Source organism: Moschus berezovskii, chromosome 18 (assembly GCF_049115385.1).
Source record: "Moschus berezovskii isolate FMDL1 chromosome 18, NW_MosBer_1.0, whole genome shotgun sequence".
In the NCBI taxonomy this organism is placed as follows: domain Eukaryota; kingdom Metazoa; phylum Chordata; class Mammalia; order Artiodactyla; family Moschidae; genus Moschus; species Moschus berezovskii.
The window spans coordinates 43,309,125-43,334,909 of NC_142477.1; the positions used below are offsets into that span (position 1 = coordinate 43,309,125).

The following is a 25,785-nucleotide window of genomic DNA, read 5'->3' on the forward strand; positions in this document are numbered from 1 at the left end:
CACCACAGAATTTCTTTTTTTCTCCAACCTCAGTGTCTGCATATGTTGTCACTCATTTCAGATGGATTACAAAGGACTGCTCCCAAGAATTTATAATTCAGTTGCAACCCCTGACCCCACTGCAGCAACCTAGCTGACAGAGATGACGATTTAAGACATTGCCAGGTCATTTTGTAAACATTCTTCAGTATTTAGTTTCTCTGTCTATAAGCTCCATGAGTCCAGGGATCATGTTTTATTTATCACTATCAATATACAGTAAGTTTAAGAGATATGGGTCATATGAATGAAAACCAAGTATGGAGACAGTGATTTCCACCATCGTCTTTTCACCGATGTTCTCCCAGTCATGACTCTCTTCGGAGTTAACATCTCCACCTAGATTCCTTACAGACATCTCAGACTCAATATGCCCCAAACTGATCTTAGCATACTCCATACTAAATCTGCAGAAGCATATGTATATATATATATCATTATGGCTGATTTACATCGTTGTACAGTAGAAACCAATACAATACTGTAAAACAATGATCCTCCAATTTTATAAATCTGCAGAAGTACAGCAGCACTGCCTTTTTTAAATAAAATTAAGGAAAGATTAAGTCCTATACATTATCCAAAGCAGTCATCCTCACAGCATTGTTCCCAAGCAGTTAACTCATATATACTTTAATATTTCTAGGAGGACAAACTTCAAATTACCAGAATATTCTTCATTATAACAAGTTGAAATTTTCTGTACCTTTCCGTCAATGCTACTCATTCTCTCTTCTAGAGCTGAACAGAAAGTATATAATCCACCAGTTTTGATGGTGGATGGTAGGTGATCTAGGGAGGTTTAGGAGGAAAAAAATGCACACAATCACACATGCACACGTGCACGCACACGCGCGCACACACACACACACACACACTACGCACACGCACACGCACACACACACACACTACACACACACACACACACACACACACACACACACACACACACACACACCACACACACAGCACACACACACCACACACACCACACACACCACACACACACTGGTCCCTGCCTCAGATCAATGACTGGAGTAGGGCCCAAGCATCTGTATTTTTTAAAAGTTCCCTAGGTTATACTAATAAAAACCAGGGTTGTGAATCCCTGATAATCTCTCTCTTGGTATATTAAGCCCTATCACGTGCTGTCTTCTCCTGAATCACTTCCAGCCACCCTTCATTTCCTCTACGGATTCTTGCACATAATTTCCTACCTACTACGTGAAGATCCAGGCCAACCGTAACAACCAAAACTGTGGGCTGACCTGCACTGATTTAAGCAGGGAGCAGAAAACTAAAGGCAGAATTAGGTAGAAAATACAAAGTTAAGTAACATTTAAAAAGTACATTCTCTGTTTTCACCATGCTATAGCATCCCTTTACTAGTAAATAATAAATGGCAATACCATCTCCAAGGTCGCACGCCAGTGTGGCAAATCTTAGACTACATCTGCCACACAGCTAAGCCCATGCCCAGCAGCAGGGGTGAGGGTGGACAGGGTGGCAAGAACTTTAGAAAGCCTGCCTTAACTGCCATATGGGCTGTAATCAACGGCTACTATTACTTTGTAGCAGCAGTCTACATACAAGGATAAGCTGAAGATTCACCCCACAACAGCTGGCAGTCTTTGTTTCTAGGCAAACCACATCTGAATATGCAGAAATGATGATCAGAACTACTATTCATATCTTCTACACTAATAGGTCCCCTGCTGACCTCTGAGAAGATATCTGTTTGAAGATTGTGTTTAACTCTGGGAGAAAGACCACTTGATTTTAGGAACTACTAATGATTTGAAGACAGACCATTATTCACCTCATTTTTATGATGTGCTACCACAATGCTCTGTTTTCCCTAGCCCCTGCCTGCATACTTTCTCTATAAGGCACGTCACAGCCTTCTTGGACTTAACAACAAACACTACAAAGCACCTCTGCACTACACTTGGGGGCCTTTTAAAACAGCAAAATCACCAAGAAAAAACAAAAAATGTGGAAATCATAACACTAAAGAGACCACAGTGAGGATGCCTGTTTTCACTGTGAGAGCTAAAACACAAAGGCAGGAGTCCCTCTGACTCAGCTGAGAACTCATCTGGGAAAGCACCTGGAAACTGATTTGGGGCTTACAAATACATTTAAAACGAGTAAGTGAGCTCACAAATACAGAATCCATGAATGAAGACTGTATTTATTTTTTTTTAAGAAAATGTAAAATGTTTAATAAACACATGAAGATGGCTACATGAATCACAAAATACCCCTCCCCAAAACTAATGAAATCAACAAAACTAAACAAAAGAAAAATGGGATAGAACAAATCTGTTTTCAGCAGCAGCAACCAAACAAGAAAAAATTCTGATCTAATGTTAGACAAGTGCTCCAACTTTCAGTCAACAAGTAAAAAAAAAAATCACATTTGGTCCCCTATCAGAAACAAAATAGGAGAAAATATATGAAACCATAGTTTTCAAGACAGCAGTCATCAGACAATGAGATAGTGATCTCTGAGAAATGGAAAACCAATTAGGTGAATCCTAAAACTGCTTCAACACCATTCACAACAGGATATAATATACAGTATAAAATATACTTAAGGATTATACTTGCAGAATATATGCAAGATGTTTAGACTGAAACCTCAAACATTGCTGAGAAATTAAAGAAGAGCTAAATAAAAGGAAAGAGATACTGTGTTTATAATTTAGAAAAAGACTCCATCAAAAGTGTCTAGTCATCATTTCTAATTCCATCTTCCCATTCTCCTTACATATTTCTTTTTTAAATTTCTCATTATAAAAGATGTCAAATAAAATCAAACAAGAATAGCATAATGAATCCCCATAGATTCATTACTCAATTTCAACAGTTATAAACTTCATTATAATTCTAGTTTCTCTATGCTGCTAACCACTTCCCAACCATACAACCCTAACCCTTATCTTCTGTGTCATAGATTTCATCTGTAAATACCTAAAAATAAGACGTCTTTTAAAAAACATTTGTTGGGCGAGAGACGCCCGGCTCCCGGCGGCGCAGACGCGAGAGACGCCCGGCTCCCGGCGGCGCAGACGCGAGAGACGCCCGGCTCCCGGCGGCGCAGACGCGAGAGACGCCCGGCTCCCGGCGGCGCAGACGCGAGAGACGCCCGGCTCCCGGCGGCGCAGACGCGAGAGACGCCCGGCTCCCGGCGGCGCAGACGCGAGAGACGCCCGGCTCCCGGCGGCGCAGACGCGAGAGACGCCCGGCTCCCGGCGGCGCAGACGCGAGAGACGCCCGGCTCCCGGCGGCGCAGACGCGAGAGACGCCCGGCTCCCGGCGGCGCAGACGCGAGAGACGCCCGGCTCCCGGCGGCGCAGACGCGAGAGACGCCCGGCTCCCGGCGGCGCAGACGCGAGAGACGCCCGGCTCCCGGCGGCGCAGACGCGAGAGACGCCCGGCTCCCGGCGGCGCAGACGCGAGAGACGCCCGGCTCCCGGCGGCGCAGACGCGAGAGACGCCCGGCTCCCGGTGCAACCGACCACGTGCAGAATCGTGGCTGAGAGGAGCTGCCCCGCGCCCAGGGTTGGGGCGGTGGCCGAGAGGAGCTGTACCACGTCCAGGAGGTGGTGGCTGCTTGGGCACCGGAGGGCCGAGAGGAGCTGATCCACATTCAAAGCAGGAGGGGCGGCCTTGAGGAGATACCCCTCGTCCAAGGTAGGGTACAGCGGCTGCGCCTTGCTGGAGCGGCTGGGAAGGGATACTCCACGACCAGGTGGAATATAGGAATCCAGTGTTCTGGGGAGGAAGGAACAAGACGGCGAGACCACTTTCTTCCCCACAAATTCATCAAAAGAACATTTGAACGTGGAGTAAAGTCCACAAAACCACTTCTGAATACTGGCAGAGGACATCAGGCTCCCAGAAAAGCAGCCCATTGTCTTCTAAAGGAAAGAGAAGAAATCCAGCTCCACCTACCAGAACACTGACACATGCTTCCCTAACCAGGGAACCCGGACAAGTCACCTGTCCAACCCCACACACAGCGAAGAAACTACATAATAAAGAGAACTCCACAAACTGCAAGAAGAGGGAAAGGACACCCCAAGCAAAGCAATATAAGCAAGATGAAGAGGCAGAGAAATACCCAGCAAGTAAAGGAACAAGATAATTGCCCACCAACACAAACAAAAGAAGAAGATATAGGGAATCTACCTGATAAAGAATTTCGAATTTTGATGGTGAAAATGATTCAAAATCTTGAAAGTAAAATGGAGTTACAGATAAATAACCTGGAGAAAAGGATTGAGAAGATGGAAGAAAGATTTAATAAGGACTTAGAAGAAATAAAAAAGAGTCAATATACAATGAATAATGCAATAGATGAGATCAGAAACACTCTGGAGGGAACAAACAGTAGAATAACAGAGGCAGAAGACAGGATAAGCGAACTAGAAGATAGAATTGTAGAAATAAATGAAACAGAGAGGAAAAAAGAAAAACGAATTAAAAGAAATGAGGACAATATTAGAGACCTCTGGGACAATGTTAAACGCTCCAACATTCGAATCATAGGAATCCCAGAAGAAGAAGACAAAAAGAAAGACCATGAGAGAATACTTGAGGAGATAATAGTTGAAAACTTCCCTAAAATAGGGAAAGAAATAATCACCCAAGTCCAAGAAATCCAGAGAGTCCCCAACAGGATATACCCAAGGCGAAATACTCCAAGACACACATTAATCAAATTAACAAAGATCAAACACAAAGAACAAATATTAAAAGCAGCAAGGGAAAAGCAGCAAATAACACTCAAGGGGATTCCCATAAGGATAACAGCTGATCTTTCAACAGAAACTCTTCAGGCCAGAAGGGAGTGGCAAGATATACTTAAAGTGATGAAAGAAAATAACCTACAGCCCAGATTACTATACCCAGCAAGGATCTCATTCAAATATGAAGGAGAAATCAAAAGCTTTACAGACAAGCAAAAGCTGAGGGAATTCAGCATCACCAAACCAGCTCTCCAACAAATGCTAAAGGATCTTCTCTAGACAGGAATCACAGAAAGAGTGTATAAACTTGAACCCAAAGCAATAAAGAAAATGGCTACGGGATCGTACTTTTCAATAATTACCTTAAACGTAAATGGGTTGAATGCCCCAACCAAAAGACAAAGGCTGGCTGAATGGATACAAAAACAAGACCCCCATATATGTTGTCTGCAAGAGACCCACCTCAAAACGAGGGATGCATACAGACTGAAAGTGAAGGGCTGGAAAAAGATAGTCCATGCAAATAGAGACCAAAAGAAAGCAGGAGTAGCAATACTCATATCAGATAAAATAGACTTTAAAACAAAGGCTGTGAAACGAGACAAAGGAGGAAACTACATAATGATCAAAGGATCAATCCAAGAAGAAGATATAACAATTATAAATATTTATGCACCTAACATAGGAGCACCGCAATATGTAAGACAATTACTAACAAGTATGAAAGGGGAAATTAACAATAACACAATAATAGTGGGAGATTTTAACACCCCACTTACATCTATGGATAGATCAACTAAACAGAAAATTAACAAGGAAACACAATCTTTAAATGATATAATAGAAGAGTTAGACCTAATAGATATCTATAGGACATTTCACCCCAAAACAATGAATTTCACCTTTTTCTCAAGCGCACACGGAACCTTTTCCAGGATAGATCACATCCTGGGACATAAATCTAGCCTAGGTAAATTCAAAAAAATTGAAATCATTCCAAGCATCTTTTCTGACCACAATGCAGTAAGATTAGATCTCAATTACAGGAGAATAACTATTAAAAGTGCCAACATATGGAGACTGAACAACACGCTGCTGAATAATGAACAAATCATAGAAGAAATCAAAAGAGACATCAAAATATGCATAGAAATGAATGAAAATGAAAACACAACAACCCAAAACCTCTGGGACACTGTAAAAGCAGTGCTAAGGGGGAAGTTCATAGCAATACAGGCACACCTCAAGAAACAAGAAAAAAGTCAACTAAATAACCTAACTCTACATCTAAAGCAACTAGAAAAGGAAGAAATGAAGAACCCCAGGGTCAGTAGAAGGAAAGAAATCATAAAAATTAGGGCAGAGATAAATGCAAAAGAAACAAAAGAGACCATAGCAAAAATCAACAAAGCCAAAAGCTGGTTCTTTGAGAAGGTGAATAAAATTGACAAACCACTAGCCAGACTCATCAAGAAACAAAGGGAGAAGAACCAAATCAATAAAATTAGAAATGATAATGGAGAGATCACAACTGACAACACAGAAATACAAAGGATTATTAGAGAATACTATCAGCAATTATATGGCAATAAAATGAATAACCTGGAAGAAATGGACAAATTCCTAGAAAAGTACAACTTTCCAAAACTGAACCAGGAAGAAATAGAAAATCTGAACAAACCCATCACAAGCACGGAAATTGAAACTGTAATCAAAAATCTCCCCGCAAACAAAAGCCCGGGTCCAGACGGCTTCACAGCTGAATTCTACCAAAAATTTAGAGAAGAGCTAACACCTATTCTACTCAAACTCTTCCAGAAAATAGCTGAGGAAGGGAAACTTCCAAACTCATTCTATGAGGCCACCATCACCCTAATCCCAAAACCTGGTAAAGACCCTACAAAAAAAGAAAACTATAGGCCAATATCACTGATGAACATAGATGCAAAAATCCTTAACAAAATTCTAGCAATCAGAATCCAACAACACATTAAGAAGATCATACATCATGACCAAGTGGGCTTTATCCCAGGAATGCAAGGATTCTTCAATATCCGCAAATCAATCAACGTAATACACCACATTAACAAACTGAAAAATAAAAATCATATGATTATCTCAATAGATGCAGAGAAAGCCTTCGACAAAATTCAACATCCATTTTTGATAAAAACCCTCCAGAAAGTGGGAATTGAAGGGACATACCTCAACATAATAAAAGCTATATATGACAAACCCACAGCAAACATTATCCTCAATGGTGAAAAACTGAAAGCATTTCCCCTAAAGTCAGGAACAAGACAAGGGTGCCCACTCTCACCACTACTATTCAACATAGTTCTGGAAGTTTTGGCCACAGCAATCAGAGCAGAAAAAGTCATAAAAGGAATACAAATTGGAAAACAAGAAGTAAAGCTTTCACTGTTCGCTGATGACATGATCCTCTACACAGAAAACCCTAAAGACTCTACCAGAAAACTACTAGAGCTAATCAATGATTACAGTAAAGTTGCAGGATATAAAATCAACACACAGAAATCCCTTGCATTCCTATACACTAATAATGAGAAAATAGAAAGAGAAATTAAGGAAACTATTCCATTCACTGTTGCAACGAAAACAATTAAATACTTAGGAATATATCTACCTAAGGAAACAAAAGACTTGTACATAGAAAACTATAAAACACTAGTGAAAGTAATCAAAGAGGACACTAATAGATGGAGAAATATACCGTGTTCTTGGATTGGAAGAATAAATATTGTAAAAATGAGTATACTACCCAAAGTAATTTATACATTCAATGCAATCCCTATCAAGCTACCAACAATATTTTTCACAGAACTAGAACAAATAATCTCACAATTTGTATGGAAATACAAAAAACCTCGAATAGCTAAAGCAATTTTGAGGAAGAAGAATGGAACTGGGGGAATTAACCTGCCAGACTTCAGGCTCTATTACAAAGCCACAGTCATCAAGACAGTATGGTACTGGCATAAAGACAGAAATATAGATCAATGGAACAAAATAGAAAGCCCAGAGATAAACCCACGCTCCTATGGACACCTTATCTTCGACAAAGGAGGCAAGAATATAAAATGGAGAAAAGACAGTCTCTTTAACAAGTGGTGCTGGGAAAACTGGTCAGCCACTTGTAAAAGAATGAAACTAGAACACTTCCTAACACCATACACCAAAATAAACTCAAAATGGATTAAAGATCTAAATGTAAGACCAGAAACTATAAAACTCCTAGAGGAGAACGTAGGCAAAACACTCTCCGACATAAATCACAGCAGGATCCTCCAAGACCCACCTCCCAGAATATTGGAAATAAAAGCAAAAATAAACAAATGGGACCTAATTAAAATCAAAAGCTTCTGCACAGCAAAGGAAACTCTAAGCAAGGTGAAAAGACAGCCTTCAGAATGGGAGAAAATAATAGCAAATGAAGCAACTGATAAAGGATTAATCTCCAAATTATACAAGCAGCTCCTGCAGCTTAATTCCAGAAAACTAAGTGACCCAATCAAAAAATGGGCCAAAGAACTAAACAGACATTTCTCCAAAGAAGACATAAAGATGGCTAACAAACACATGAAAAAATGCTCAACATCCCTCATCATCAGAGAAATGCAAATCAAAACCACAATGAGATACCATTTCACACCAGTCAGAATGGCTGCTATCCAAAAGTCTACATGCAATAAATGCTGGAGAGGGTGTGGAGAGAAGGGAACCCTCTTACACTGTTGGTGGGAATGCAAACTAGTACAGCCACTATGGAGAACAGTGTGGAGATTCCTCAGAAAACTGGAAATAGAACTGCCATATGATCCAGCGATCGCACTCCTGGGCATACACACCGAGGAAACCAGAATTGAAAGAGACACATGTACTCCAATGTTCATTGCAGCACTGTTTATAATAGCCAGGACATGGAAGCAACCTAGATGTCCATCTGCAGACGAATGGATAAGAAAGCTTTGGTACATATACACAATGGAGTATTTCTCAGCCATCAAAAAGAATGCATTTGAATCAGTTTTAATGAGGTGGATGAAATTGGAGCCAATTATACAGAGTGAAGTAAGCCAGAAAGAAGAACATCAATACTGTATATTAACACATATATATGGAATTTAGAAAAATGGTAACCTAAACCCTGTATAAGAGACTGCAAAAGAGACATAGGCATTTAGAACAGTCTTTGGGACTCTGTGGGAGAGGGTGAAGGTGGAATGATTGGGGAGAATGGAATTGTAGCATGTATATTATCATAAGTGACCAGTCCAGGTTCGACGCATAAATTTTCCTCTGTTCATTTCTTTGCATTTGTGCTTTTTTAATAAAAATACTTTTAACTGTAAAGAAAAAAAAATTATAAAAAAAATAAATAAATAAATTTTGAGAAAGTCAAAAAAAAAATAAAATAAAATAAAAAACATTTGTTGTTGTTTAGTCACTAAGTTGTGTCTGATTCTTTTGAAAGCACGTGGACTGTAGCCCACCAGGCTCCTCTATCCATGGAACTTCCCAGGCAAGAACACTGGAGTGGGTTGCCATTTCCTACTCCAAGAAGACTATTTAAGAAACAATGTTATAGCATTTTCTCAATGTCAAATAAAATGTCACTAAACACAAATGGTAATTACTTTTCACTAAAATTATGGCAGATTTCTATCATACAGTTTTATGTGCTCATGAGAAAATACCAAAACAAATATAAAAGCTATTCCTGTACAGCTCTGTGCTTCATGGGTTTAGTCATGTCTGACTCTTTGCAGCCCCATGGACTACGGCCCTCCAGGCTCCTCTGCCCACAGAACTTTCCAGGCAAGAATACTGGAGTGGGGTACCATTTCCTTCTCCAGGGGATCTTTCCAATTCAGGGATCAAACCTGCATCTCTTCTGACTCTTGCATTGGCAGGCGGATTCTTTACCACTAGTGCCACCTGGGAAGTCCCTTCTATACAGACACATTTTAGTAAATCACTAGCCAATGCAGGATTCATCACCTTATTTCCTTATTAAAAACTGTATTATCAAGAACATTAAAGTTTTCACCTTATTTTATATTGTGTTCCTAATATTTATAATTATTATTTTCCCAAAATGCTTAACGATAGAAGTAACTTTTAGAGTTTGCTTCCTTGATTTTGGGAGAGCTTTTACAGAGAAATTATAAAGATGTTCAGTTCAGTTCAGTTCAGTCGCTCAGTCATGTCCGACTCTTTGCAACTCCATGAATCACAGCACGCCAGGCCTCCCTGTCCATCACCAACTCCCGGAGTTCACTCAAACTCACGTCCATCGAGTCGGTGATGCCATCCAGCCATCTCATTCTCTGTCGTCCCCTTCTCCTCCCACCACCAATCCTTCCCAGCATCACAGTCTTTTCCAGTGAGTCAACTCGTCGCATGAGGTGGCCAAAGTATTGCAGTTTCAGCTTTAGCATCAGTCCTTCCAATGAACACCCAGGGTTGATCTCCTTTAGAGTGGACTGGTTGGATCTCCTTGCAGTCCAAGGGACTCTCAACAGTCTTCTCCAGTACCACAGTTCAAAAGCATCAATTCTTCGGCGATCAGCTTTCTTCACAGTCCAACTCTCACATCCATACATGACCACGGGAAAAACCATAGCCTTGACTAGACGGACCTTTGCTGGCAAAGTAATGTCTCTGCTTTTTAATATACTATCTAGGTTGGTCATAACTTTCCTTCCAAGGAGTAAGTGTCTTTGAATTTCCTGACTGCAGTCAGCATCCACAGTGATTTTGGAGCCCAAAAAAATAAAGTCTGACACTGTTTCCACTATTTCCCCATCTATTTCCCATGAAGTGATGGGACCAGATGCCATGATCTTTGTTTTCTGAATGTTGAGCTTCAAGCCAACCTTTTCACTCTCCTCTTTCACTTTCATCAAGAGGCTTTTGAATTCCTCTTCACTTTCTGCCATAAGGGTGGTGTCATCTGCATATCTGAGGTTATTGATATTTCTCCCGGCAATCTTGATTCCAGCTTGTGCTTCTTCCAGCCCAGCGTTCCTCATGATGTACTCTGCATATAAGTTAAATAAGCAGAGTGACAATATACAACCTTGACGTACTCCTTTTTCTATTTGGAACCAGTCTGTTGTTCCATGTCCAGTTCTAACTGTTGCTTCCTGACCTGCATACAGGTTTCTCAAGAGGCAGGTCAGGTGGTCTGATATTCCCATCTCTTTCAGAATTTTCCACAGTTTATTGTGATGTAATTTTTGAAATTAGAGTCTGCTTCCTTGATTTTGTGAGAGCTTTTACAGAGAAATTATAAAGATGTTAAAAGTAGCATTAGACAGATTTGACTGAAAATTGTGTGATTTCCAATGCAAGTAGATCAGGTTTCAAGTTTCAGATAATGCTCAATATACTAAATTAAGCCAAAACAAAAAAAATTCCATAAATTATTTTATGTTTTTCTGTCTAGAATTTAGAATAACATTCTGAAGAAACTAAGGAAAAAATAACGTGTAGTTCCATATAATGAGCACTCATAGTAAGGAACCTAACTTCCCGAAACTTCAGGAAGGCTCAGAGAGAAAGAAAAAAAAGGAGCAAAAACAATGGAAGAGAACAAGTATACTTCCTAACTGCATATTCTCTCAAGATAGTCATACTGAAGGAAAGGGGATTTGGAACAGGAAGAAGTACTGAGATGATGCTCAGACTACAGTGTATTAATACTGTGTACAGATACGATATAAATATACTTTAAAAAGAAATATTGATGGACCTTCCTGGTGGTCCAGTGGCTAAGAATCCACCTGCCAAGGCAGGCAACACAGATTTAATCCCTGGTCCAGGAAGAGCCCACAAGGCGCAGAGCAACTGAACCCTCGCACCCCAACTACTGAGCCTGTGTTCTGGAGCCTAGTGCTCTGAAGCGAGCGGCAATCTCTGAGCCCATGCACCCTGGAGTCTATGCTCTGCAAGGAGAGAGGCCCCGCAACTCAAAGCACACCACAACTGAAGGACTGCCTCTACTCACTGCAGCTAGAGAAAGCCCGCCTGCAGCAACAAAGACCCAGCACAGTCAAAAACAAGTAACATAAAGTAAAATTAAGTTAAAAATAAATTTTAAAAGAGGAACTCAAAAGCCTCTTGATGAAAGTGAAAGAGGAGAGTGAAAAGGTTGGTTTGAAGCTCAACATTCAGAAAACTAAGATCATGGCATCTGGTCCCATCACTTCATGGGAAATAGATGGAAAAACAGTGGAAACAGTGTCAGACTTTGTTTTTTTGGGCTCCAAAATCACTGCAGATGCTGATTGCAGCCATGAAATTAAAAGACGCTTGCTCCTTGGAAGGAAAGTTATGACCAACCTTGATAGTATATTAAAAAGCAGAGACATTACTTTGCCAACCAAGGTCCGTCTAGTCAAGGCAATGGTTTTTCCCGTGGTCAGGTATGGATGTGAGAGTTGGACTGTGAAGAAAGCTGATCGCCGAAGAATCGATGCTTTTGAACTGTGGTGTTGGAGAAGACTCTTGAGAGTCCCTTATACTGCAAGGAGATCCAACCAGTCCATTCTAAAGGAGATCAATCCTGGATGTTCATTGGAGGGACTGATGCTAAAGCTGAAACTGCAATACTTTGGCCACCTCATGCGACGAGTTGACTCACTGGAAAAGACTCTGATGCTGGGAAAGGTTGGGGGCGGGAGGAGAAGGGGACGACGGAGAAGGAGATGGCTGGATGGCATCACCGACTCTGTGGTCATGAGTTTGAGTGTGCTCCGGGAGTTGGTGATGGACAGGGAGGCCTGGCGTGCTGTGATTCATGGGGTCGCGGAGAGTCGGACACGACTGAGCGACTGAACTGAACTGAACTGAACTGAAAAATTAAAAAAAAAAAAAAATTAGAAACGCTGAGTTGGCCAAAAAGTTCCTTCCGTTTTTTCCCACAAAATCTCATGGAAAAACCCAAATGAACTTTTCGGTCAATCCAATACTAAACTGCTCTGAATTCTAGTCACCACTCCTTATTGAAACTATGTGGACAAGGATTAGGTCATAAAGTCTACTTTCTGACCTAATAATTTAAACTACTTACACAAAAGAAGAAACGGGTCTTTAAAAGTTTCTAATTTATTATACACAAGAACTAACTATTTACAATGGATCTATTCACTCTGGAAACAGGAAGGAACTCTGAAGTTACTTGGAGGTGCAAACACACTGAATAAAGATCATTTTCAAAAGCAAATAAAAACAATAATGCCAACTTCTAATTAGTAAAGGACATTTCTTAGTTATTGTATTGAACACAGTTGCTCTATTCTACCCCGTGTGACACTAGATGATGAGAATTTTCTAAAAAACTTATAAAAAAGTCATAATTTTATTATCAGATTCTTCCTTTAATATCAATGTTTTACTTCAGATAAAAAAATTACTTAAAATATTTTACTATCTCTATTACTCCATTCATTTAGCTTACACATACATGTCACAAAATAAAAATGCACTGGCAATTAATTTCAGTACAATTTGGATCCAATAAAAATATTCACAAATAAATGGGCTGGACTATAGCAAGTTCCTATACTTAAATGATAAATATGATAAAATCATAATAAAGGCAAAACAATAAACAGTAACTCTCTTCACCTGATGAACTCAATCACTTGTCTTCTTGCTTTCTTGGAGAAGCCTTCTGCTGAATCCTGGCTCATGGTATCTTTGTAAAACTATTTGAGGGGAGCTTCCCTGATGGCTCAGTAGTAAAGAATCCACCTACCAAAGCAGGAGACAAGAATTCGATCCCTGATCTGGAAGATCCCACATGCCTTGGGGATCTTCCCAAGATTTAAGTCTGTGTGCCACAACTATCAAGGCTGTTCTCTAAAACTTGCCTGTGATCCGCAATAAGAGAACCCACCTCAATGAGAAGTCCATGCACAGCAACTAGAGTAGCCTCTGCTTGATGCAACTAGAGAAAAGCTCATCCAGCCAAAAATACATAAATAACTTAAAAAAAAAAAGCAATTTGAAACTTTACATTTATTTCCATGTTTACTTAATCTAAAAGCTCTATGCAGACAGTGTAAGAGGTATTTTGCTCACCAAAGCATATGCAGCTGTAGCAGCTAACACAGGATGAACTGGAACTCTGTGGAAGGGGCCTGACCAGAAAATATCAGCCACTGCCTGATTCAAAACTGCAAATGGCATAATCAGAAACGTAGTCTTAAAGAGTCCTAACGACCAAAAAAACCAAAAAAGAGTTCTAACGAATTTCAGTGCCATGTCCGACTCTTTGCAACCTCATGGCCTGTGGCCTGCCAGGCTCCTCTTTCCATGGAATTCTTCAGGCAAGAATACTGGAGTGGATAGACATTCCCTTCTCCAGGGTATGGATATTCCTGATCCAAGGATCGAATCCGGGTCTCCTGCATTGCGGGCAGGTTCTTTATCATCTAAGTCACCAGGGAAGCCTGTATTTGGAGAACCTAGCAATGAAAATAAACTAAACTTTTGGGCTAAGGAAATACATTATTTGAAAAATTAACCCCAGTAATCAATGAAGAATTTGCAGTTCATAAGATAAATGTAAAAATCCTAAATAAAGGATTAGCAATTAAATCCAGCAACTTAGTAAAGTATAAAATCCACATGACCATGTAGGATACACCTCAGAAAACCATTAGAAAAGGTTTCATGAGATGATGGAGGAAAAGATTACATGACACTCAACAATGCTTACTATAATTTAACATCCATTTTTTATTATTTATAGCTATTATCTATATGATTTTTAACAAAAAATATATACATCATCGAAGAAATTTAGTTCCTTGGTGCTGCTGCTGCTGCTAAGTCACTTCAGTCGTGTCCAACTCTGTGCGACCCTATGGACAGCAGCCCACCAGGCTCCTCTGTCCATGGGATTTCCTAGGCAAGAACACTGGAGTGGGTTGCCATTTCCTTCTCCTCCTTGGTGCTATAATACACTAAATATTAATCATATTGACATTATCTCTAAAAGCATTAACTACATCACCCCAAAAAAGTGGCATATTATGAGTGATTATAAGCTTTTCTCTAACATTTCCAAATGTTATTATAGACACAATATGAAAAACTCTGGAAGTATGCTATGTTCTATCATCTTTCTCTTGAAAGTTCAATTATTCCTTGTTAACAATTCTTATACTCATAATTTTCTAATTTATAGCATAGTAGCAAATTCCATAGGATTTAACAGTAGCAAGCTAATCTCTCCCAGTCTTAGCATATCTGTCCAATCATTTTTCTCCTACTCACCACCACACCTCTGCTTCTCTCAGCTGTGTCTTTTTTTTTTTTTGACTTTTTGGCCATGTCATGTGGCATCTTCCCAGACCAGGGATCAAACCCGCACCCCCTGCAGTGGAAGTGCAAAGCCTTGGCCGCTGGGCCACCAGAGAAGTCCCTCAGCTGCACCTCTGCCTCATATCCACCCTCAGTCTACAAATGTGCATGCTGAGCTACCATCCCCACCCCTCCTCACCTAGTCAAAGGCTCTTTGTCCTCTGAGACCAAGTAAAAGTACTCTTTTCTCGTGAAGACCGTGAGTACCATTTAATTGACCACAGAGTCACACTTATAAGTACTTTATGTTTTACTAAACACTTTCCATACAATTACTTAACACATAATTATTTTCTAGAAAGTTAATTCACTTAGTGCTCAACAAATTCTATAAGACTGGCATTATTTGTTCTCATTTTACTGAGACCATTGACCAGAGAGTAGTTACAGAACTAGTCCAAAGACACACAACAAACCAGGACTTGAAGCGAGCTCTTAGAACTACATGACCAATGCTTTCTCCAATGATCCCAATGTTGTTTTCATTTAATTTTTCTCTAATTCTTCTATGTCTTTTTATTTTCTCTTTACTAATGAATTCAGGGACCAAAAGGTGAGTTTGCTTATATTCTCTACAACACCCAGAACACAGCCGGGCACAGAAAAGGTGCTAGTATCTCTGATTCTGCCTATCTCATTCGTCCTTTCCTTCTCCAAGAGAAGTCTTGAAAAGCAGCAGAGAAAAGCATGGAAGATAGGAAGAAGGGACAGGAGCCAGCATGTTTCCAATACATTAAATAAAAAAAAAGGAAAGAATAAAAAAAAAATTCTACCCCAAGACAAAAGTAGCAAACACCTTAATTCTTATTTTGTTTCACCTCTCCATTCCAGGTACAGAAATCACAAGAAATTCCCAAGTCCAGGAGAATGGAAATACGGGTAGACAGAATCAAGAGATCAGAAGTAGGGATATCTTAAGACTCTGGGATATCTGAGGTTTCAAGAGCCGTGTGGCTTTGGGGAAGGGTCTGGAGGCCAAGGTCAGTGTAGTAATGGTCCATACAGTGAATATTTCAGGCTTTGTGAGCCACAGTCTCTGACACAACTACTCAGTCTGCTGTAGCACAAAATCAGTCACAGGCAATACACAAAGAAAAGCACCTGCTTGTGTCCCAATAAAACTTTATTTATAAAAGCAGACTTTGGTGTGACAACCCCTACTCTGGTTGGCCTGTGCGTGCCAAGTCACTTCAGTCATGTCCGACCCTTTGCAACCCTATGGACTGCAGCCTGACAGGCTCCTCTGTCCATTGGATTCTCTCGGCAAGAATACTGGAGCAGGTTGCCATGTCTTCCCTCCAGGGGATCTTCCCAACCCAGGGAAAAAACCCGCGTCTCTTATGTCTCCTGCATTGGCAGGTGGGTTCTCTACCACGAGCGCCACCTGGAAAGGCCCAACTTGATCCAACCACTGTTAAAACTTTGTCACATGTCCTTTTTACTTTCAGTCCTATTTTCTTCCTAACTCAAGCAAGGGCAGTTATCAACCCATGGAGGGCATTTATGGAGGACTTTTTGGTTGTCACTAAGACTTGAAGACACTAACGGCAAGAGGATCAAGGATTAGCAGCCTGCAAAGCAAACGGCAATCACGCACAAGAGACTGTCCTGCCCAAAATGCCAACAGCATTATTCCTAAAAGGTCAGGATGGCTCTTCCCATCCACCCCCACAAAGCTGCTTATGCACTGAAGTTTAAGTTGTCCCAAAGTACAAAATAAACCAAGATGACACTGACCATCACTAGTTCTGTTTTCTCCTTTCATTAGGCAGGCACGCAAACATGCCCACGCATACAAAAACGCACACATGCAAACACAGGCACACAGATTTGAGGCAGAAAGAAAAATGTCCTCTTCCCCAGCTGCGCTGCTTTGATTTGGAAAACAGCCACTACTGCTAGCAGAGGCACTGCCAAATGAAATGTGCACTGTTGCTAAAGGCATACACAGGCTTAAAGAACAACTGAGCTGCTTTCCACTGGCTAAAGAGAGCCAAGAACTGGTGGGCATTTCCTTCACTACCATCAGCTTGTGGAATTCCCTCCCCTCCCTCATTTCTCATTTCTCCCCTTCCTCTTCTCCTGGCCTATGAATAAAAGGTGGTACCACCAAGCTCCTCCATTTTTGGATCACAGGAAACTTGGCACCTAATAAATCAATGGTCACTCATAAGCTCTACAGCATATCTCTTAATTCAACTTTGGTTTGGAACAGATTGAACAGACATGGCCCTACTGCAGCTGCTGGAAAGGAAGCATTAAAAGATAAAAGCTTGGTTTAAAGTCGCTATGGTTAATAAGTGTCCAAAGTCTGATTCAGCCAGTTTAAAGACAACCTTAACAGTATGCCACTGAACCAGCACAAAGAAGGAAGCAGAGTGAATAGTTCCAGGGACTGCCCAGGGGCTGGGTAAGATAATACCCAACACTGAGGTATAAGAACAGCTGGTGACCAAGCCAAGTAAATCAGCACACCTATTACCAGACAGAAATGTCATAGGGTTTAGCTACTTTGCTCCCAATTAGACTGTAATTTGCTATAGCATCAAGTTTAATGAGCTATACAGTTACCAGCTTATTCATTTAATAAGCATTTATTGAGCACCAGAGCAGAAGACTACTGGGCCAGGGAGTATTCTAGGTACTGAGGATGCAGCATTCAACAAAATATAAAAGGACCTACCAATCTTCTACAGCATACACTCTAGAACGTATGCGCGTGGGAAGAAGGCACAAAAAGACAACAAATATAAACTAAAACGTGGTTGCGCACCATGACGACAGACACACGGAGGGATATGACAGGGGTGAGGAAAAGTCTCTCTGGGAAGGCATCTGAGCTGAGAGCTGAGTGACAGAAAGCAGCCAGCCCATGGACAATCTGGAGAAGTTCATTCCAGACAAAGGAAAAGGCCAAGCGAGGCTTAAACACCCTTTTTTTTTTTTTTGAGGCAAGAAAAGAAAAGCCATTCCAGCATGACTATAGGAGGAGGAGGAAGGAAGGGAATTGACAGGTAAGAGAGGTAGTCTGAAGCCATGATTATGAAACTAGTAGGCCATGGTTATGAGTGCAGATTTTCCTGTATGAGTGAAGGGGAATCCACAGTTTCCAAGCAATACAGTCATGAATTGCTTTGCATTTTGAAAACATCAGTTGGGCCCAGCGGAGGAAAATGAACTGTAAGAGTCTAAGAAAGTACAGGGAGGCCTGTTAGGAGACTACCAGAGTAATCTATGTAAGATGACAATAAATTAGACTAGGATGACAGCAATGAAGACAGAAGGGAGGATAAAAGTGATTCAGAATATGTGAAAAAGTAAAATCATCTCAACTTGGATTAGATAAGAGGAGTGAAAAAAAGAAAGGAATCCAGGATGATATGTTAGCCTGATGATATGAAGCCTAAGCTTACAGGCTAACTCTTTGTGGCAGACAGGATCCAAAGAAAGAGTGAGGAAAAAAGAGAAAAGTAAGGCAGTTTGGGAGAATAAAACACAAGGCATATGTTAAGCTGACAACAGCTTCAAAAACACATACAGATGATTGTTAACCTTGGAGAACTTCTTCAGACACAGTGTGAAACCTCTTTGTACTGGAAATAGTCCAGTGGGGAATGGAGGAAAAAGAATTTATTTGCAGTTTCCCTCCCATATCCTGCCTCCAGTTGATCAAAGTCGGTCCCACAAGACTTTAACCCATTCACACTTCTGGGTATGTGACCCAGTCCCTCTAAAGAACCCATAAGGTCCAACCTAGCCATCATCAAAGTGTGATGGTCTTTTCATTATCAGCACCATACATGGCGGCTCTATAGTCTGTGCTGACAGCAGCATCTGCCGGGACCTTGTAGTAATAAGAATAGTTGTAATAACCTATTATGAAAAATAATCTGAAAAATATATATATATATGTATGTAACTGAATCACTTTGCTGTACACCTAAAACTGACACAATACTGTAAATCAACTACACATCAATTAAAAAAAAAAAAGAATATCGTGAACTTTCTCAAGGGCAGGGATCTGAGGGTGAGTGGGGCTGATTAGTTCTGGAATAGCACATCAACCAGCAGATATGATTTCACACTTCCAGTTTGTTTGTTGTAGTTTGCTAAGTCGTGTCCAACTCTGTGACCCCATGGATGATAGCCCACCAGGCTCCTCTGTCCATACAATTTTTTAGGCAAGAATACTGGAGTGGGTTTTCATTTCCTTCTCCACCGGACCTTCCCCACCGAGGGATCGAACCCACATCTCCTACAATGCAGGTGAGTTCTTTACCATCAAAAATTGTGAATCACTACATTGTACACCTATAACTTATATAATATTATACATGAACTATAGTTCAATTTTTAAAAGGGTAAAAAAGAGAGAAGAACAAATGACATCAAAACAAAAGGAAGGGAGACTTCCCTGGTAGTCTAGGGGCTAAGACTCCACGCTCCCAATGCAGGGCGCCTGGGTTCAATCCCTAGTCAGGGAACTAAGATCCCATATGCCATAACTAAAACCTGGCGAAGCCAAAAATTCATTAAATAGATTAAATAAAAAAAACCTTTTTTAAAAATGAGAGTGGTTTGAGGAACAAGATTTCTGATAAGGCAAAAAGGGATGAGATGGGCCTTTGATAAAAGCAGGGGCACTTCATTACAACACAGTGAAAGTAAGTGGCTTGGATGCAGACACACTCGGACTGGAAGACATGGTGAGAAAATAAAAGGCATTCTACACTGACGGCATCTATTCTCTTCCACAGAATAAGAGGCAAGATCACTGTCGTGAAATACATCCAGGCTGGCACTAAACAGAATGCATTTCACACAGCCAGATCACCCTCAAGTTCACTTTGGCAGGTATGTTTTTCTAGACATGGAACAAAATTCATGGCAAATTACAATTTATTCCAGCTTTCCAAACATACACACTAATACAAGGAAAAATGAGACGACTTAGCTACACAATTAAATATCACCATCTAGTGGTTGAAACCTTAAAAGCCACTGTGTAAAAGTTTGAACCCATACTGTGACTCTTCAAAAGGTATGCAAGTCCTTTGCATGCGTGTGTCCTGTGCAAGTGTGTGCGTGCTCAGTCATGCCCGACTTTTGTAGCCCACTAGGCTCCTCTGTCCATGGAATTTTCCAGGCAAGAATACTGGAGTGGTTAAAAAAAAAAAAAAAGAATACTGGAGTGGGTTGCCATTTCCTCCTCCTGGGAATCTTCCTGACCCAGGAAGATTGAATCCACATCTCCTGCATTGCAGGCAGATTCTTCATTGCTGAACCACCCTGGAAGTCTAAGGTATGTCCTAGTTAGTATTACTTTGAGAAAAAGATGCTTGAACAAAATAACTGATTAAAAAAAAAAAATTTAATACTTCATGAAATGCATCAATCACATTTTCCTAAGAGTAGTTAATAGTGTGTTACTAACGAAGTAAACTGGACAGGGCAGAGTCTGTGCTGGTCAAGAACTGTGTCTCCTTTGGAGGAAGAATGACATTAACACACTCGGACCATACACATTCAATGTACTCAGACAATTCTCTAAGTGCTGCTGCTACTGCTGCTGCTGCTGTTAAGTCTCTATTCAGTCGTGTCCGACTCTGTGCAACCCCGTAGACGGCGGCCCACCAGGCTCCCCCGTCCCTGGGATTCTCCAGGCAAGAGTACTGGAGTGGGGTTCTCTAAGTGCTAAATGAAACTAAATGAGAAAATCTGCAGGGTAAAAAGAAAATCTCAAGAAGGCAAAACAATGTACCCCCGGAAATTGAAGGAGCTCCCTCCATCAACCTTCCCCCCTTCCTTCTCTAGTAATGCCTCCAGAGGCACCACTACTTCTCTACACCCTTAGGATTATTACTCATTCCAAGTTCAAAGCTGTTCCATATTTTGTTACTTAATCCTTACCATCATAGCTTTTGGGGAAAGGAACTGGACTCAGAAAAGAACAATAATTCTCAAGTGTCATATTCTCAGGCAGGAGGAAGACAGGAAAATTCTATTCCCAAAGGTCCTCTGTGGTTGGAATATGAAATAAAATATGTTCTCAAAATGGTGTTCCGATCTGGAGTTTAAAAATATATATTCCTACAGGTATAATGTAACATATGGTAGTTAATCCACAAAAACCTATTTAGCCACAATATAACAAAACACAGCAGACTTACAAATATTCAGTAAATATCTACTGACTGGCCTCAGTAAATGACACGAATTGTTCTAAGAGCTAAAGGTAGAGTACATAAGTCTGTTTAGACAAAGTCCCTACACTCCTGGAGCTTACATTTCTATAGAAGACAAAGGAATATAACGCACTAAGTAAGTGAAAAGTGTAACTTCAAAAAGGGAGCAATACTAAAAGAAAGTTTAAAAAGCTGACGTGATTGTGGTTTTTCTTACTTTAAGTCATAAAATTACTTCTCACCATTGTTAACAAAATACAATGAAAAGGGTCTTACTGTTGCATACAAAGAGATCACAACCTAGTTTTTTCTCTTCAGGAGTGTTAACTGTAAACTTTTTTGTATTTCTTTGCTCTAGCAATACCAACTTGGTAGAATTTTCCTAAACAGGTAAAACAATTTCATGACTCTACTTCCATGTTCTGGTCACACTTTCTTGAAATACTTCCCACCACTACTGGTTTGGCAAATACTACTCCTTCTTTGAAACCCAACTGAAGACTGAATTTATCTGTCAGAACTTCCTTGATATACACAGATAGAACTGGTGGCTCTGATTTCCTGTGATTCTAAAATATTTTGTATGGACCTGTCTTACTGCACACACTACTCTACAATGTAATTATCTGTATTCTTGTGCATCTTATCAAAAGCTGAGCTCCTTAAAGTTTATTAACATATCTTACCTCTCTTTGAATTTTTTTTTAAAAAGAAGGATGAATGGCTATTTGATGTTAGATTTTAATGATGACGTTACACATTTCTTAATACTTAACACATTTTAAAGCAATTGGTACATCAATAAACGTCTAACACGGTTCCTACACCTTGGTACATCAACAAGTCTTACAGCACTTGAAATAACTGCCATCCTAACAACTAATTCACTTTCTGATCTCTCACCATTGTAGAGATCAATTTAATGATTTTCTCTGAAACACAGATTTAGAAATATAAGTCACAAATAAAGAAGTTTTTCAGTCTTTTGTAAGGTTTATTTGATTAGCATTCCTTTCACCTAATCACAAAATAGACATTTAAAATTCTTTAAAAACAAAAAAAGCTTATGTGATGGAAAACAAGGAAGTACAGGGTGCTGTGCAGTCAGGGAGTGGTTTGCTGAGAAGAGGACTTATGAGCAGAGATCTGAAGGACAAGATGATAAACATCAGAACACAGGAACTAACGGGTTTTCAGATAAGAGTCACAGACAAAGCTGCATCAAGAACTGTCTTCAAAAACACAAGGAAGGACACTGTGGCTTAAAATGTACCGAAAATGATAGTGGTTTAAGATGAAGTTGATAGGAAAACAAGGATTGAATTCTATTCTCTTCACTTTACTATTCTTCCTTATATTATTTCCTACTCCTATTACTTTAAATCATGTTGAATATTCTCTTAGATACTCTTCTATTATCTAAGAGATAGTATTTATTATCTCTTATTATTTCTATTTATTTTCCATCATTTCTATTTATTTTTGGCTTAGAGTGGCCAGACGACTCATAGAACTACAGATTCCTTTAATTCTGTTTAGTGATCCTTCAAAGCTGTGTATACAATAATCCAAAAACAATTGCTAAAGAGCTAAAATATTTAATTATCTCACAGTGTTCTCCATTCAAAATAAAGCATCCTATCCAGCTGATTTCAGTGAAATGACTCAATGTTTGACATGCAAGGAAAAAAAAAAGCTTTCTGTTTAACCACAAACTTGATATCTCTCATCTACCCCAGGAAATCCAGAGGGAATCCCATGGCAATAACTGAACAGCTCTTCCCTTCTACACACTAGTGTGGTCTAGAGAAAAAGATAAGAACAACAAAATTAATGAACTTTTAACAGGCATTTACAGGAATTTCTAAAGATGTTTTATGGATGTTCTCAAAATGATTTCATAAATGTAGAAAATTTATAGTTGATTTTCTTCTAAGATAGAATAGCCAATTTTGTGAAGTCCTACAAGAGAAAAATCTTTGTGCCTAAACACTGCAAATGAGAATTCGCAATCTAATCTTAGGACACGAAGCTGTTGGTTGTCATTGACTGATTGTCTTCCTTTCACTTCCAATATGAGGTGCTAATATTTTATAGTGTAAGCATTACTTCATGTTTTACATTAAAATTCAGTAAGATTACTCCCAGAATCAAAATAACAGTCCTAGAAACAAAAAGGCTGGTTCCTCAACTTTGACTCAATTAAGACAAAAATGATAACCAAGAAATCTTTTATAATCATCCTTACCCACAGGGGGGAAAAAAGAAGAAAAAGAACGAAGAAAAGAATTTTTAAAAAGTGCTTCTTGTTTAGCACTACTACTTCTAATGTCTCAAACACTTCAGCACCACAAACGATATACCAGTCAACGGCACACAGGCCTGACTGTAGATCTCTGGATGATCTGAAGAGCGTTCCATCCTACCAAAGACCAAAGCCATCCTCTAAAAGAAAACTCTAAAAACATACCTTTTATTTTCAGCCAAAGTGGCTCCTTCATCCTTCAGCTGTTTGCTTTTCTCGGCACAGCTTTCAAGGAGACTTTCTTTCCTCCGTTTAACAGCGTGAAGCCAGTTGCCCTCATCTTTCCCAACTGCATCCTTCTCATCAGCAGCTTCAGCTTCAAACTGCTGGGATGTGACCTTTGAGACCTTCTCACCGATCTTCCTTTTCCATCCAAAGGAAGCCATTCTGGAAAAATTATAAAGAGAGAGCTTTAAATTTCACACTTGGCCCTTTATAGAAGTATTCCAACAAACAGGTAAAGACAGGATAAAAGGATAAACTTGTCACCATTTTTTGGCCCCTAATTAAAATAGCGGATCGAGGCGATAACCATCTAAGGCTGCTAACATCCTAAGTGAAAGTGAAAGTGTCAGTCACTCATCGTGTCTGACTCTGTGACCCCATGGACTACAGCCTGCCAGTTTCCTCCATCCATGGGATTCTCCAGGCAAGAATACTGGGGTGGGTTGCCATTTCCTTCTCCAGGGGATCTTCCTAACTCAGGGATTGAACCCAGGTCTCCTGCATTACAGGCAGATTCTTTACTGCCTGAGCCACCAGGGAAGCCCAACACGGTAAAGAAAGACAAGTTCACAATATGAATCTCCTGAGGGAAGTGACACAGCAGCCATGAAGTATTCCTGCCAAAATTAACACTAAATCACCTCATACCTCTACCAGTTTATAAGAAATAAGGGATACAGAGGAGTATGCTAAATAACATGTCTGAGACGAGACAGCAAGAAACCAAAACTAAGGAAAAGTAAGACTGGTTTCTTCAAAAAAAATGGAAAAGTTGGGAGGTATCCCCTAGATTAAGAGACACTTAAGAAACACACAAACCAAACACAACGTGTGGATCTTGTTTAGTTACAGAATCAAACAAACAATATGGGGAGGGAAAATTTATGAAATAATAGGGGGGATCAGAACAATGGCTTCATATTTGATAATATTAAGAAATTCCTACTTTTTCAGGTATAATAGTATTATGTTGACAAAAAGTATGCTCATCTTTTGGGAATACATATTAAAATATTTTACATGAAATTACACAGTATTTAGCAATTGTTTCAAAGTAATCAGCAGGAGTGATGAGAGCGATATAAGATATACAGATTAAAAGACTGCTATGAGTTGGTAAGTGATCAAGTTAGGTGACGAGTACATGGAGTCTCTGTACTTTCTTCTCTCTTTGCAACTATGTTTGAAATTTTCCATCACAAAAAGTTTTTGAAAGATTCAAAACTGGTAAATGACTTAATTCACAAAACTATGAGGTTAATCAGAATGATAACACATGTTAAACTGCTTTGTAAATCTGCAATAATAATACAAAATATAAGGGCTGAGTGAGCGAGCATAACAGATGGAACAAAGTTAAAGAAAACCCTGGAAGAATTCAACAAATATTTCGAGAAGGGATTTACTGAGGGATCAAGAACTCTTGCTAGTTACATGGATGGGTTTATAGATACTGAGAAACCCTTTGGAATTGTAAATGAATTTTATATGTTTGTGTGCAACCTGCACAAGAGACTCCAAGCTTTCATTCCATTCTTAAAGGAGCCGACGACACCAAAGAGAGTATCAACTGACTGATCAACTATTGGGATAAGGAAAAGCAATGGACCAGAGGTCTTCACACAACCATCAAAGAATGGGCATTGTGGGAGTACCCGAGGGAGAGAAATGAAATAATAAGTTCCAGCAGATACCAAGCTCTTTATCACCGACGCACACTGAAATAAAGTATAAAGTAACCACTATAATGAAAGAGACCAAAAAAATGTGTGGGTGTCTATGAGGTCACTAACATGGAAAGGCCCAAGACAACTGCAGATTTTGGAGACCTAAGAAAATTGTGGGTCATGTGCCTAAGTTCTTAATGAAGTGT

At 39.9% G+C, this 25,785-nt stretch overlaps 1 protein-coding gene across 2 annotated transcripts in view; it reads right to left on the minus strand.

The window, feature by feature from the left end:
* Window positions 1-25,785, minus strand: part of TTC33 (tetratricopeptide repeat domain 33) — a 38,923-nt gene that overhangs the window by 11,541 nt on the left and 1,597 nt on the right. For both annotated transcript variants that reach the window (XM_055422125.2, XM_055422124.2), the window contains exon 2: window positions 23,853-24,074. In XM_055422125.2, the coding sequence (XP_055278100.1) occupies window positions 23,853-24,073 (221 nt within the window). In that variant the 5' untranslated portion in view covers window position 24,074. The remainder of the gene's footprint in view (window positions 1-23,852; window positions 24,075-25,785) is intronic.